At 55.5% G+C, this 14483-nt stretch overlaps 1 protein-coding gene across 1 annotated transcript; it reads left to right on the forward strand.

The window, feature by feature from the left end:
- The first annotated feature begins 2169 nt into the window (after positions 1 to 2169).
- On the forward strand, positions 2170 to 12869 carry GHRHR (growth hormone releasing hormone receptor). Its single transcript, XM_019639939.1, has 13 exons — positions 2170 to 2226; positions 3040 to 3142; positions 3269 to 3376; positions 4109 to 4206; positions 5323 to 5420; positions 6174 to 6306; positions 7710 to 7863; positions 8097 to 8157; positions 8726 to 8795; positions 9530 to 9621; positions 10165 to 10294; positions 10878 to 10919; positions 12707 to 12869. The coding sequence occupies exons 1-13, from the start codon at positions 2170 to 2172 to the stop codon at positions 12830 to 12832; spliced, it is 1272 nt and encodes a 423-aa protein (XP_019495484.1). The 3' UTR covers positions 12833 to 12869.
- The last annotated feature ends 1614 nt before the right edge of the window (positions 12870 to 14483 follow it).

The following is a 14483-nucleotide window of genomic DNA, read 5'->3' on the forward strand; positions in this document are numbered from 1 at the left end:
AGCTAGAGATCGAATCTCATTTTTTCCATACAAAGAATTGATTGTTCTAACTTTATTTGTTGATAATCCACCCTTATTACATGCTACCGCAGTGATTGTCCACTGTGTAAGGTACATTATATGCCTTTCATTGACTAATTATCCCATCAATCCTGCAAGGAAGCTATCACCCCCATTTTTCAGGTGGGGAAACTGAGGCTCAGAAAGGTTAAATAACTTGGCCAACGTCACACAGCTAGCAAGTGGTGGAGGCAGAATTTGAACTCTGAGTAGATACAGAGATAGTCAGAGATGGGAATCAGTGACCCTGACCCACTGAGAAGGGACAGTGAGCCTGGTGGAATCCTTGGGGGACACGAACGGTTAGATCAGGGTTTCTTAGCCTTCGTTCTATTGACCTTATGAACTGGAAATTCATCCTGTGGTTGTGGAGGCACATCCTGTGCACTGTCAGATCTTTAACAGCATTCCTGGTCTCCATCCATTACGCGGAAGTAACACCTTGCCACCCCTGCTCCCCGCCCTTGACCTCTGGTTGTGATAATGAAAACTATCTCTAGGCATTGCCAAACATTCCTTGGGGGACAAATTGTCTCCTGTTAAGTCCACTAATTTAGATAATAGTAATTATTAAGTATCGATATCAATTATTAACCATCATGAATGCTAACGACACTGACCCTAATTATTAAGAGTGATTAATGGTCATATTTGTCCTTGGGCTGTTGCCTCTTTCTAATTGAAGGACCGAGGGTCTATCTAGCTTTCCCTCTAAGTCACACCTTCTCCGTGCTCTGCCGTCCCAACCTGCAAGTCCTCTCTCGGCCTGCCATCGAGAAGCTTGCTACATCCTGAAAAAGGTGCTGAACCCAGTACGTGTGTCGGCCACTGACACTGTGCCCCAGGGAGCACACGCCACCACCTGTGCGAGGGCAGGGGCTCTGGGGCTTGGGGTGGTTCATGTTTTCTTTTCAATATGTTTTTCTCCAACACCTTGTTGTTGATGAATACAAATGCAAAGATAAAACCCTGTTGATGTTCTATCCTCAATCCAGACGTGGCGGGGGCGAGGGGGCCTTCATCATTCATGATTCGCATCAGCTGTAAACATGTCTGGTGTCACCAGTGTCTAGCCCAGCCAGCTCTGGGGGTGCAGACCTGCACACAAATGCCAGGACCTCCCAGGCACTGCAGCATTTACATGTGCTCTCAAATCCCAAAATGCTGGACAAGATCCAGGGTAACTTAGAACACTGTCTTCAGCTTGGCCAATTGGGATTCCACGTCTTAAAGTCTAAAACTACAACAAAAATGATCAGCTAATGAATGTTCAAAACAATTTGAGTGGCTGTGAAAGTTCTCCATTTCTGCTACTGATAACAGATAATGGTTGTCTTGCCTCATTCAGAATGGCCAGTGCCATGAACCCCTTAAAAGCCTCCTGTTGAGCCTCATTCTTCTCAGTTGCCCCCAGGACTTCTGGAGAGACTTTGACCAACCTCCCCACCCCCCATGAAGCCCAGAGCTGTGATGTGTGCAGACTTCACCTCGCCATCCAGGCTGGCGTCCTTGCCGGGGAAAGAAGCAAGGTCCTGCCGATACGACACCTTCTTGGCCAGCCCATGCTGGTGCCCTGTAACCATGCTTTCTTTCCTCATCCACCCCAACTGACACCCTACACCCACTCCCGCTGGGTCCCCACAGCCCTGGGATGAGGCTGAGCTCACCAACCAAACTGGGGGTTCCCTGAGGATGGGCCCAGGGCTTGGTCTTCTTCTCTGAGTCTCCTTCATTTCGGGGGGCTCCCCCCAGTGTGGACCAGCAGAGAGCTAGGCTTTGAGAAGAAAATGGTCAAGAATATGACCTACTGGGGCAAGAAGTGTCCTGTGGCTGTCACCTCTCCGGGCTCTTACTATCAGGATAGACACACAGGCTGACTTACAGAGTGGAAGGGAGTAGGGGGACTCAGCCCCTCCCTGCTGGGGACATGGAGTCCCACGCCAGGGCCGGGGCTGAGCTGTGCACAGCATCCTGCAACCCTGGTGAATATTCAGCCAGTTCTGTCCCCTTTGCTGGCTCCTGCCTATGCAAACAACCACCTAAGAAGGAGAGAGACAAGGGCCGGGGCTCAGCGAGGCTGACTGAGGAAGCCACTGCTGGGCCCCCACCATGGACAGCAGGGCGTGGGGTGCCTTCATCATCGGCTTTCTGAGCCCGTTACCAATTGTGAGTAGCCAGCTCCGACCCTCCTGCCTCTCTAGGTTCCGGATCTGGGGGCCATGGGCCATACGGGGGTCCAGCTGGAGCCTGCGGGGCCTTTGCTGCCCTTCCCCAGGGCAGGAGTCTCTCCCTGCTAAGCCGGTGGCAGGCTGTGGCTTGGAGAACGCCTACATCCCATGGCTCTTCCTCCCGTCCCTCCCGTCCCCTCCCGTCCCTTCCTGGGGTGTCTACTTGGCTCTGGGCAGCTCTGACTATGAAAGTGTCCTTCCTGGGGCTGAACTGAGTTCCCCGTTGCTTCCCCCAGAGCCTGTCTGTGCCCTCTGGGGGCCCCAGAGACTCTGCCCCAAGACAGTGCTTTTGAATCAGGGAGGCAAAGTTAGCCGCCCCCACCACCCCGCTTCACACCCCGTCTTCTCTTTCTCTAAGTTACACATTCCTAGTTCTTCCACACATTCCTCCTCTAAGATCTCCAGACGCTTCTCTATCCCAGGACCCCTGGAGTCACAGTCCCATTTAGTGGCTACATTTTAAGAGGGTGTAGCCAGGGACAAGTGGGCCTGAATAGTTAGTAGTTAGTGGACAACAGCTGCTCACCTCCTGTATTTAGGGGAGTCTTTCTCTTATGATACGCCCTTCCGTCCTTCCTTCCTTCTTCCTCCCATCAAGCTCACCTGTCAGTGCTGTGAGCCACGCCCTGTGCTTAGCAGCAGGCACACAGAAATGAATCCGGCTTCGTCTCTGTCCTCAGGTCGTTTTGGACCAGAGAACCCAGAAGGAGCACCCAGCTGGCTTGGCTCACCCTGTGAACTTTTTCTGCAGGTCTTGGGCCACATGCACCCAGAGTGTGACTTCATCACCCAGCTGAGGGAGGATGAGAGTGCATGTCTCCAGGCCGCAGAGGGGGTGCCCAACGCCACCCTGGGTATGGGGCTTGGGAGGGAGGAGCTGGCTCCTCGGATCCCTTCATCTCCTCCAGGCTCATCTCCGAGGGCGTTGGACGGGCCTGGCCCCTTGGCTGAGTGTGCACTGCTCCCGCCTCTGTATCTAGGCTGCCCCAGGACCTGGGACGGGCTGCTGTGCTGGCCGACGGCAGGCTCTGGCGAGTGGGTGACTCTCCCCTGTCCAGATTTCTTCTCTCACTTCAGCTCAGAGCCAGGTGAGAGCTTTGGGTGTGATGGTGGGTGGGGAGGGGAGGGGGCTTCACCTGGTGATGCCAGGATGGGACAGACACATCCCTGGCTTGGGGTGGGGGTGGGGAGGCAGACCTGGGTTTCAACGGTTTCCTCTCTTTCGGTGTGACCTTGGGCAAGTCAGTCAAACTCAGCTTCCTGACCTGTGACCTGGGGGGAACAAGCTCATTAATGTCACAGGGCCTGAGGATTAGCGAGTGAGCAGAAGTGCTGGACCCAAGCCCTGGCACCAAATGCGTGTTCTCTGGATGTTAATAGGGTTGGCTGTGGAGAGGGGCGGGCAGGGCCTGTGCGACTGCTGAGATGCCACCAGCTGCCTAGTGGGGGAGGGTGGAAGGGATGGCGCTGCCTCACCCCCTGGACTGGGAGTTTGGGGTGCACAGTCCCTCCAGGAGTAGGGAGGGCCTCCTTTCTCCCTCTGCTCTTAGGATGCTGGGGGCCCAGCTCACTACTCTGCCTCCTGAGGGAATGTTCCCTTTAACACATGGTGACTCTGAGGCCAGACAGAAAGGCCTCAGACTGTGTCCTAGGCAGGCTGGACCTGGAACCCAGGTCTCTGGAGAGAAGGCTCCCCTCTCTCTGCCACCTAGAGGGGCTGCCTGTGCCGCCTGCCAGGGTCACTCCATGGCCCCCATCCCTTCTGGGGAGAGACAGGAGCTGTGACCAGATCTCTGCTCCCAACCTCCCTTGCCTCCCAGGGGCTGTGCACCGGGATTGCACGACCATGGGCTGGTCGGAGCCCTTCCCACCTTATCCTGTGGCCTGCCCGGTGCCCCTGGAGCTGCTGATGGAGGAGGTAAGAGGCTCCTGGCATCTTGCAGGAAGGGTCACCACGGAGGTTTGTGTGGGGGTGAACCCCATGACTGTAGGGCCAGCCATTTCCATTGTAGCAGCTGGTTGGAACGTCAGCTGCAGCAGATTTCCAGAAGGTGGCGGTATCTGGAAGAGACAGGGGTCTTCTGCTAATCTGCTCAAGGGTGACAGGTGGGCTGCATTGCTAGGCGGGAGGCGAGGCAGAGGACAGGCTGGGAGATGTGCTGGCCGCCAGCTCGTTGGCGTGCCCTCTCTGTGCCCCAGGCTCCAGGGCAGGGTGTTTGGGGCGATTCCAGGGATATAAATGTTCCTCGTGCTCCTCTTCCCTCTCTGTCCTCCGTCAGTGAAGCAGCGTGCATGGCTGTGGTGTGGGCAAGTGAGGGAAACTCCTGCTCAGAAGTGGTCGCAGTGACCCCTAATATAGCTGGCACACCCCACACCTCCAAATTGAGCAGGGCTTTTGCAGGGTGCTTCCATTCCCATAATCCCATATCTCGTTCTCCTCAGCCCGGTAAAGTGTGAGTCTGATCATTTTTCAGGTGAAAAGAGTGAGTCAGGCAGGAGCAGTGATTACCTGTGTCTCTCAGGGGAGCTGGGGCCCCGCTCTCATCCCTTGGCCTGCACCCCCATCTCCACCTTCGAGGTCCAGGCTGGACTTTGATTGATCCAAACACTTGGTCATGGAAAGAGCTTTTCCCTGTTGCTGCTGCGGGCTGTCCCCTTTCTTTGGGGACAAGCTGTTCCCAAGCCGGTGACAAGCTGGATGTTAATAAACAAGCCCAATTTCCTCCTGCGCGTCTGTCATTCCCCAGGGATACGGAGTTTCTGCTGCTGCCTCTCCTCCACCCCAGAGCAGCAGTGGGAGTGAAGCATCTCACTCCCTGTCACAGCCCCCTCTGTCACCAGTGGGTTAGGCAGAGGACAGGCTGAAAACAAACACTTCAGTGCATGGAGGGAGCTTGCTGTGGTCCCCACGGACACCCCAGCCTCAGATGGGGAGTTTCAGGGTAGAACAGAGAGCCTCCCCTGCTAGACTGTCCAGCCTCCCTTTCCCCAAATGCTCAGTTGCTGAGACTTTCTCCATCTCCACCCTCCCCAGAAATCCTACTTCTCCACGGTGAAGACCATCTACACCCTCGGCCACAGCATCTCTGTCGTGGCCCTGCTGGTGGCCATCGCCATCCTGGTTGCTCTCAGGTCTGCCCTCTTCATCACCTGCTCAGGAACCTTTGCTGCCTCCCCGTGGTCCACAGCACCAAGCCCAACCCCTTGCCTGGTTGTCCCAGGGTTCCCCGGCCCGGTGCCACGGCCATGCTTACCTTTTCTTTTCCCCCATGGGTAGACCCATCCTTTCACACCCCAGGACTCACTCCCGCCTCTACACCTTTGCTCACATGGAACTTATTCTATCTGCTTGCAATGCCCTCCTCCTTTCTTCTCAGTGTATTTATATCTGTCCAAACTCAAAGCCCAGCTCCCACCCTCTTCCGAGAATCTTCTCTTCCTCTTCCGTGGAGCCCTTCTAGATTGTTCTGAGCCTTTGACCTTTGGCCCTTTGAAGCCCCACCATCCCCCAGACTTCAGGGTCTGAGCCCCACAATCTGGCCTGGGCTGTTCTCTGTCCATAGGGATGACCCTCATCTCCCTGATCACCCAGGGGGCTCCCCTGGGCAGGACCCTGCCATTTCTGCCCCTGTCCCCCAGACTATGAGCTCCCTGAAGGCAGGGGCTAGAGCGCTCTGTCCCCTCATCTTCACTGAGCTCAGGGCACTGGCTGGTCAGCTGTCCTGCAAGGCTAAAGCTGAAGCCTCAAGGTCAGCCCAATCCCGTCCAAGTCAGTCCAAGTCAGCCCCCCGCCCGCCCTGCTCGGCCTCTCATGCCTGCCGTAGGCACACGGGGAGCCCCTCTCCCACCTCACCCCCTCTCCCCACCCCTCCCTGCCCCCTGCAGGAGACTCCACTGTCCCCGGAACTACATCCACACCCAGCTGTTCACCACCTTCATCCTCAAGGCAGGAGCCGTGTTTCTGAAGGACGCCATGCTTTTCCACGGGGAGAACACAGACCACTGCAGCTTCTCCACGGTAACAGCCATGGCTGGGGAGGCCCTGGGGCCGGGGAGGGGAAGGCGGCTGGATAGAGACCTTGACGGGCCTGCCTGAGCCTGCCCCGTCCCGCGGGCTGACCCTGGGGCTCCAGCATTGCCAAGTACAGCACAAGAACTCGCCCTCCCACCCGCAGGGTCAGGTCCTGAGCCCTCATGCCATTTGGTGCCCATCCATGTCGTTTCCATATTCCACTCTCCGCGCCATATTTGGCATTCCCATTTCTATTCCCCGTTCCCTATTCCAGCCTAGATCATATTTCACACCACCCAGCCCTTTCATTTTATCACTCACCTGAGCACTCCCCTGTCTGTGGCTGAGTGTGGGTATGTGAGGGGCCGGGCAGAGCTTGGTCCTTCCCTCTAGAGGACAGAGGGCACCAGATTATGGGACTACCAAGTGGAGGGAGCTGAGAGCTGGGAGAGAACTAGAGAGGCTTCAGAGAGGAGGTGGCTTTGGAGCCGGGTGGGTAGAAATTACAGGGAGAGAGGGTGCGGAAAGGCATGTTAAGTGGAGGGACCGGGGTGAACAAACTCACACACAGGAGAACCTGGGGTATGTCCAAGAAACAGGGACGTCATCATGGGGGTGGAGAGATGGGAGAATGAGAGGAGACTGAAAATAGAAGGAAATTTGGCAGAGTGTGGAGGCCCAGCACTTGCCAGGTACTCTGAAACTGTGCTGGCAGTGAACAGATAAATGAGTGAATCAGTCAACAGATGACCTTAATTAATTTTGAAAACAATTATATATATATATATATATATATATATGACTTATGTGCCAGGCATTACAGTAAATGCTTTGTGTATATTATCACCTTTTATTTTCTACCTATATTTCCATCTTCATCCTGTTTGTAGATGAGGGACAATTGGCAATGTCACCAGCTGCTTAGTAGTGGGCCATATGAGCACAGGGGCGGTGCCCTTCACCCCTGGGCAATGAGCGAGTCATGCAGGAAAGGATGAGTGTGTGGGTGCATGTGTGTATGCTTGCAGGATGGAGCTGTGCGTGAATAAATGGTTTTCTGTATCTGTAGCTCTAGGGATTGACTTGAGCTCAGGAAGGATGGTGTGCAAGTGGAAATAATAGCAATTCGTACGCAGAGTTTCCAATTAGTCCTTATGATGAGGCCATGAGATTAGCATTGGAAGTTTTCCTTTTACAGATGAAAAGCTAAGGTGTGGGGGGGTGACCCAGCTAATAGATGGTGAATTTGAACCCAGGCTGTCCAGGTCCATATCTGTGCCCTTAACACAGTATAAAACTGCATCCCCCCTGGGACAGCCAAGGCAAAGGGGGCCTTAGTGGGGCACGGAGACTTGGGTGGGGCTCCAGTGGGTGTCTCAGCTCTGAAACACTCAGTCTCCGGCCCACAGGTTCTATGCAAGGTCTCTGTGGCCGCTTCCCATTTTGCCACCATGACCAACTTCAGCTGGCTGTTGGCAGAAGCTGTCTACCTGACCTGCCTCTTGGCCTCCACGTCGCCCCACATGAGGAGGAACTTCTGGTGGCTGGTTCTCGCTGGCTGGGGTGAGCCCTGAGGGCTGGTTTCGGCACCATGGCTGAGACGGAGGGCTGATGATGACCTGGAGCCCAGACAGGGGGGAGAGACGGCCTGTAGCCCTACAGCAAGTGCTGGAGAATGGGGCCTGGTCCCGCCTTTGCTGTATGCTGTCTGGCTGGCAGTGGTGGTGGGGGGTGGGGCACGCCTCCAAGCTGAGGATGTAGACCCCTCACTCGTGTCTCCTCTGTACCCCCCACAGGCCTTCCTCTGCTCTTCACCGGCACGTGGGTGGGTTGCAAGTTGGCCTTCGAGGATGTTGCGTGAGTCTGGGTGATGGCCCCATCACGCCTGTCTGTGTGGCCGTGGGGCGTGGGCTGGACAGTCAGGCAACATGGCTGCTCTCCAGGTTGGGGAGAGAAGGCGCTCTCAGGCTCGGGCGGGGCTGTGGGAGGTGGGAGGCGGTTTGTGGACAGCACGGAGGGGCAGGAGCCCGGGTGGGAAGGGGACTCAGATTCTTAGGGCTTTGGGGCTCAGGGCAAAGTAGGAAGTCACTGTCAGTGGGGGCCTCGTGGAACGGGAGAAGCATTGCGGCCAGCAAGAAGGCAGCAAACAGGCTGATTTTCGAGAAATTCATCCATGTAGGTGGAGAGAACTGGTGAGCCCAGCCAGGAGTGGGGCACCTCTTGAAAAGGGGCCTAACTGGCTGAGAGGCAAGAGAATCTGCAGTAAAGGAGTGGGGAGGCTGGAAGGCTCCAGGGACACAGAGAAGAGCCAAGAGGCCAGGAGGTGGACAGCGGGGAGGCGGGAGGTGATGGGTTACCACAGAAAAGGGCTTTCTAGCAATGCATTCCTGGCGCCAGCGTCAGCCCTGGACTCGCTTCTCCCTAGGTGCTGGGACCTGGGCGACAGTTCCCCCTCCTGGTGGATCATCAAAGGGCCCATCGTCCTCTCTGTTGGGGTCAGTCCCTGGAGCCAGCGTCCTCTGCTTTATTCAGCCAACTTCCCTGGGTCTATCCAGGGGCCATACACACAGGAAACACGACTCCAGGCTGGTATTTAGGACAACTGGGTTCCAGCCCGGTTGTGCCACAGATTCTCTGTGAGGCCCTCTCTGAACCTGAATACGCCCTTGGTAAAACCAGGGTGGGGGTTCTCAATCAGCACTCAGGCCCCTTCTAGCTCCCAGTTTGATGAATCTGGTGCCCTGGTTGCAGCTCATTTACTACTGCAGTGAGAGCCTGGGTGTGGGAGAGGGTGGGGGGCGGGAGAGTGGAAGGGGTGCGGCAGCTGAAACCCACTGCCTGCTCCCATGTGAAAACAGTGGCCAGGACTGGTTTGCGTGGCCTTGGTGAGTGTACCCACTCCCCCAATTCAGCAATTGTGCAAAGTGAAGGCCACCTGCTTTGTGCCCGAGAAGCCCCTAGAGGTGCCACAGGCAGGATGGCAAGGCCTGACCTCCCACCCTTGATCCTAGGACTGAAGAGGGAGGGGGACCCTAAGCCCCTGCCCTCTGAAGTTTAAACATGGGGCTTCCCAGTCTTCAGGCTGTAAGTTCTAGAGCAACAACCATCCACCTGCATAGCCCTGTGTCTCAGGGATTTGGGGTTTCCAGTTCACAAAGAGACCCCACCCCAGGCCACCAGGGCCACCCCCTGACCCTTGCCTTCCATCTTCCTGCACCTCTATTTCCAGGTGAATTTTGGGCTTTTTCTCAATATCATTCGCATCCTGCTGAGGAAACTGGAGCCAGCTCAGGGCAGCCTCCACACGCAGTCTCAGTACTGGTAACGTGTGCGTGCCGGGGGGTGCTGGGAGCAGGAGTCGGCATGGTTCTCTTTCATTCGCAATCAGGCATTCACAGTCCTGGCCCGCGCTCCGCCCCACGTTCCTGGAGAGAGACCAGATCTGGTCCCTGCCCTCCAGGAGATCACGGCATGGGGAGGGTGGAGGTTCCACATCGCCAGTAACCAGGCCGAACAGGCTGATGAGGGCTGGGATCAATTTCTATGGGAGACTGCGGAAGGCGGTCCTTTCTAGATGTGGGTGGGGTATGGTCAGGGAAGGCTTTCTGGTGGAAGTGGTCTTTGAAGTAGACTTTGAAAGATGCATAGGCTTTGACTGGCATAAACTGAGACAAGCGCACTTGGCACAGGGAATAGCAGGACCCAGAGGCCCCAAATAAGGTGCATGTGGGGAAGATGGCGTTCCCCAGGGTGGCTGGTGTGTAGAGTTGATATGCGGAGCTGGTGGGAAGGGTAAGTAAGCTCTGGGCAGGTGGCAGCTTCCGGTTCCAGCCTTGGCAGCCTGGGGCTTGTCTGCTCTTGCAGGCGTCTGTCCAAGTCAACTCTTCTCCTAATCCCACTGTTTGGAATTCACTACATCATCTTCAACTTCTTGCCTGACAGTGCTGGCCTGGGCATTCGCCTCCCCCTGGAGCTGGGACTGGGCTCCTTTCAGGTAAAGGCCCCCACAGACACTCCTTCCCTTTAAGCCCTTGGGCAAGAGTGGGGTGCTGTGGGCTTGGTAGACTTCATGATAAGGTGAGGGCTGCTAGGCTGGTGATTCTTCCTTTCAGCCACTCATCTATGTATTTATTCAACTGCCTGTTTGTCTATCCATCTTTCATCCATCCATCTCCCTATTTATTCAACTACCCCTGTGCCTATCCATCCATCCATCCATCCTTCCATCCTTCCATCCTTCCATCCACCTATCCTTCCTTCCTTCCAACCTACTCAGCTTTTTCTCAGCATCTATTATGTGCCAGGTTCTGTGCTCAGTACTGGGAGGTGCACAAATAAAGAAAATCAGAGAAATTGGGTCAGCAGGACAGACTCAGAAGGCTTGCAATGACGATTACACGAGACAATATGCTTGGCACATAGTAAGTGATGAATGCATCTCACCTTCCCTTTTTCTCAAAGGCCTGACTCCAGCCATAGCCTGTGGGTAGCAGGGGGGAGAAGTAATAGAGAGACTATGGACACCTTGAGGCCAGGCCCAGGTATTCTGATGGGGTCCTGTCTCTTTGGCCCCACAGGGCTTCATCGTTGCCATCCTGTATTGCTTCCTCAACCAAGAGGTATGTGACCCTGCACGCTGTTCTTACCCATTCAGCCTTCCCTTCCACAAGTCCTAAGGCCTCCTATCGCCTGTCTAGGCCCTGTAAATCTCAGCTCAGGCCAAACCTTGACTCCTGCAGTTCCTTGTGGGACTCTGTCCTGAACTCCTGAATCAAGCTGAACCTGAACGTTCCTTGCGAACATTTTTTTATCCATCCCTCCTCTGGGCTGGGCCAAGATTACTGTCCATTCAGCAGGGGTGTAGAAAGCCTTTCAGGATCAGAAGACGGGTCTAAGGGTGGGTTACAGTGATCCCTCAATTCTGTCTTCCTACAATTGAGCAAGAGAGAGTGGGGAGAGGGAATAAGCCACCTCCAGGGGCGACAGGGGAACCAAGAAATCAGAGGTGGGCATACAGGGACCTAGGAAAGCAGAGTTGGATGCAGAAACGGGCCGGATGTTGGAGAGTAGAGCCAGGGACGCTGAGGCAGAGCACCCGGGAGACAGACACATGAGAAGAGCAGCCCAGGCAGAGGCGGACATACACAGGATAGATGACTGGTTGGTACCAACGCCCCATCTAGTGGAAATATGGGAAGATGGGGGAGGAGCTAAGTTAAACATCCCGCCCAGAAGACACATCGCATGTTTCCTTTAGGAAAGGCTTGCTTTGCGGGGGAGAGGTGGGAGAATTTAACGGTGTCCCAGAGAGCCGTGCCCTGTGCTGTGTGCAGTCATGGGTTCCCTCTGGTGGCCACGGATTTGCAGTGCGCTCTGCGTTCTGCCGAAGACCTGGGTGCATGTGCCTGGGCCCGCTGGGGAGCGCTGCTCTCCCCTCACCTGCCACTTCTAAATCTGACTCCTCACCCTGTGACACTCTTCGTTCCCGCCGCAGCCTCTCTGAGTCTCACAAAGCCTTACCTGGTGTTTGAGTGCAGGCGCAGGACTGCAGTATCTGTGTGTAGTGGCTGATGGACCCGGGGACGCTTGGAAAGGCAGGAAACAGCCCAGGCTGAGGCAGGTGGGGCCTGGGAAAGGGGATTCCACAGAGGCTTGTGAAGGGCTCTGTCCCAGGAAGCACTGTTGGGGATCAGGTGGTTACATACTTCTGGCGATGGGGCGCTTCCTACCTATGAATCGCTCTTTCTGTTGTCAGCTCACCTTTATGTTGAACAGAGATCTGTCTCCCTTTTGTCTTTCATCACAGCCTAAGTTCAGCTCTGTCAGGCAGGTCCCAGCCTCTCGGCTCCTTGTGGCCCCCGACAGCCCCTTGGAGATGTGAAGATACAGACACTCCCCCCCCCCCCCCCCCCACACACCTCTCTCAAGCTGCTTTTCTTCCAGTTACTCTCAGTCCTCTCAACTGCAGCTGCTGAGACAGAGTTGAGGCCATGTCCTCTGGACAGGCTCCCAGTGGCCACAAGTCCACTCACTGGGCGGCAGCAGCAGGGATGAACCCCAGAGCAGGGAGATGGCCTAAGCTATTCAGGGCGGACAGAGTAGTTTACCTGGCCGGAGACTCAAGAAAGCACCCATGACTGTCTTTAACTGGGCTCAGACAAAGGCAGTGCTCAAAGACACAGAGAGGCGCTAAAGGGAACGGCCGGAAATACGTGCAGGGAGGAGGAAGTGGTGCCCTGCAGAGGCTGTACTTAGCAGTGGCGGTGGCCAACCATGACTTCTCCTGCCCCGGGGGCCCCTGGCTCTGTTTCCCATACATGCTCCCTCCCTGCAGCCTCAGTCCCTCTGGGGCTGAGTAAAGAAGCGGCAGTGGGACGGTTCTAACATTGCCCCCTTGTCCGTGGAGGTGAGGACGGAGATCTCACGGCGATGGCATGGCCATGACCCTGAGCTTCTGCCGGCCCGGAGGACCCACGCCAAGTGGACCACGCCTTCCCGCTCGAGGGCTAAGGTGCTGACATCTGTGTGCTAAGCTGGCCACATCATGCGACGGGGGGCCACGTCTGAACTCGGGCAGCTGCAATGGGTCCACCTCGCTCCGGAGCAGTGGGACCAGCATCCCCTGGGAGCCCCCAGTTCATATCTCCACCCAAGTGGCTTCCCAGCCCTGGGCAGGGACAGCCCTTCTTCCCTGTACTGTCCCTGACTTTTTTCCTTTAGGTCCCTGTGTGTCTAATTCTGACTTCTTGGTTTCATGTGCCTCCTGCTAGCATCTGGGCCATAGCCCAAGGCCGGAGGACCCAATAAACTTGGACACGAATAGATGCCCCTGTGAGTGAATACATGAGCCTCTCTGGGGAGGGATCGACAGCCTGTATTTGGACCGCTGCTGCAGACTGCGTGTGTCATTCCTCAGTTCACGTGACGTCACCATCATCTGTCTGTGCAAGGATCTTCTTGCTTCATTGATTTTAAATATTGAATCTTTTTGTCTCCACCTCCAGCCTCATCGCCCTTCTCCCACAGGCAAAACATTCCAGTGTGTTTAATGTGAATATTTGTGTCTCTGTGTGTTCTTGAAAAAATATGGACTGTTTTGTGTCTGCAGTTTTAATTTGCATAACTGCTGTCAGCTATGTGCCTCACATCCCGCTTCTAATGCCGTTCCCCTCAGCACTGTGCTTTTGGGAGACGCCTGGCGTTGCCGAGCTCTCATCTGGTCCCTTGTGTGGAAAGCTGTATGATGCCACATGGTGTCACCGCCCACGTGTGCCCCATCCTGTCTCCTCCTCCCTATGGGTGAACAAGGACATGCAGGTTCCCTCACAGACCCGTGAATGAGCCTCTCCCCGGGACACATACCCCAGAGTGAGACGTACCTGGTCATCAGTTACGCTTTTCCTTAATGTGACAGAGGCGTGCCAGATTGCACACACCAGAATGCCTGCAAAGCCTGCAGTCCCACCAGCAGCTCCGCCAACACTTGGCGTTACCCAGCTTTTTAATGTTTGCAAGTCAAATGGGTGTAAAGTGACATCTCAGCTGTTTTCATTTGCATTTCCTTGATAGCTGGTGAATGAGCATCTCTTCTTGTGCCCGTTAGCCTTTTGGGTTTGTTCTTCTGGAAAGTCGCGCGGGTCCCTTTTCCTGTTTTTCTCTAGGGTGAGGACTCCGCAGTGCTAGGTCTTTCTCTTGTGTTGCCCCCACTGTGTGCCTTTCTTGTGCGCCCAGCCTGCTGCCTGCTGCCTGCTCCCCCATCATGTGAGGGCCCCTGAGGTCACATCACCATGGCTCATCTCTCCTGCACCCTACTTCTTAGGCAGGACAGAGGAGCATGAGAACTGGGCACGGTCCTTGGGGCTGTGTTTGTTGACTGACGGGAGTGCAGGGAGATTTCAGGACAGAGAACAGGCAGAAATAGACACTGCAGGTCAGAACGAAATCGCTCCCCTTCTGGGTCCACCCACAGCAGATCTGTCCTGCAAACTCAGCCCTATTCCCTGGCCTCCAGAAAGCTTTCCCTGCCATTCCTCCTCTGATGAACCTAACCCTGTTCCCCTACAGTCAAGGGGGTTCAATGAAAGGAGATGCAACCATAAGAAACCCAAGGTCACATTGTTGGCCATGCCGCCCAACTGCCCAGCACCTTCCTGGTCAGACAGATGACAAGGTGTGACCCCAGT

Source organism: Hipposideros armiger, unplaced genomic scaffold, assembly GCF_001890085.2.
Source record: "Hipposideros armiger isolate ML-2016 unplaced genomic scaffold, ASM189008v1 scaffold_47, whole genome shotgun sequence".
NCBI classification, from domain to species: domain Eukaryota; kingdom Metazoa; phylum Chordata; class Mammalia; order Chiroptera; family Hipposideridae; genus Hipposideros; species Hipposideros armiger.

Coding starts and splice junctions, on each gene's coding strand:
- GHRHR (XM_019639939.1), top strand. CDS start 2,170: ATGGACAGCAGGGCGTGGGGTGCCTTCATCATCGGCTTTCTGAGCCCG. Junction 4,207..5,322: donor TGGAGCTGCTGATGGAGGAG/GTAAGAGGCTCC, acceptor CACCCTCCCCAG/AAATCCTACTTCTCCACGGT. Junction 5,421..6,173: donor GCCATCCTGGTTGCTCTCAG/GTCTGCCCTCTT, acceptor TGCCCCCTGCAG/GAGACTCCACTGTCCCCGGA.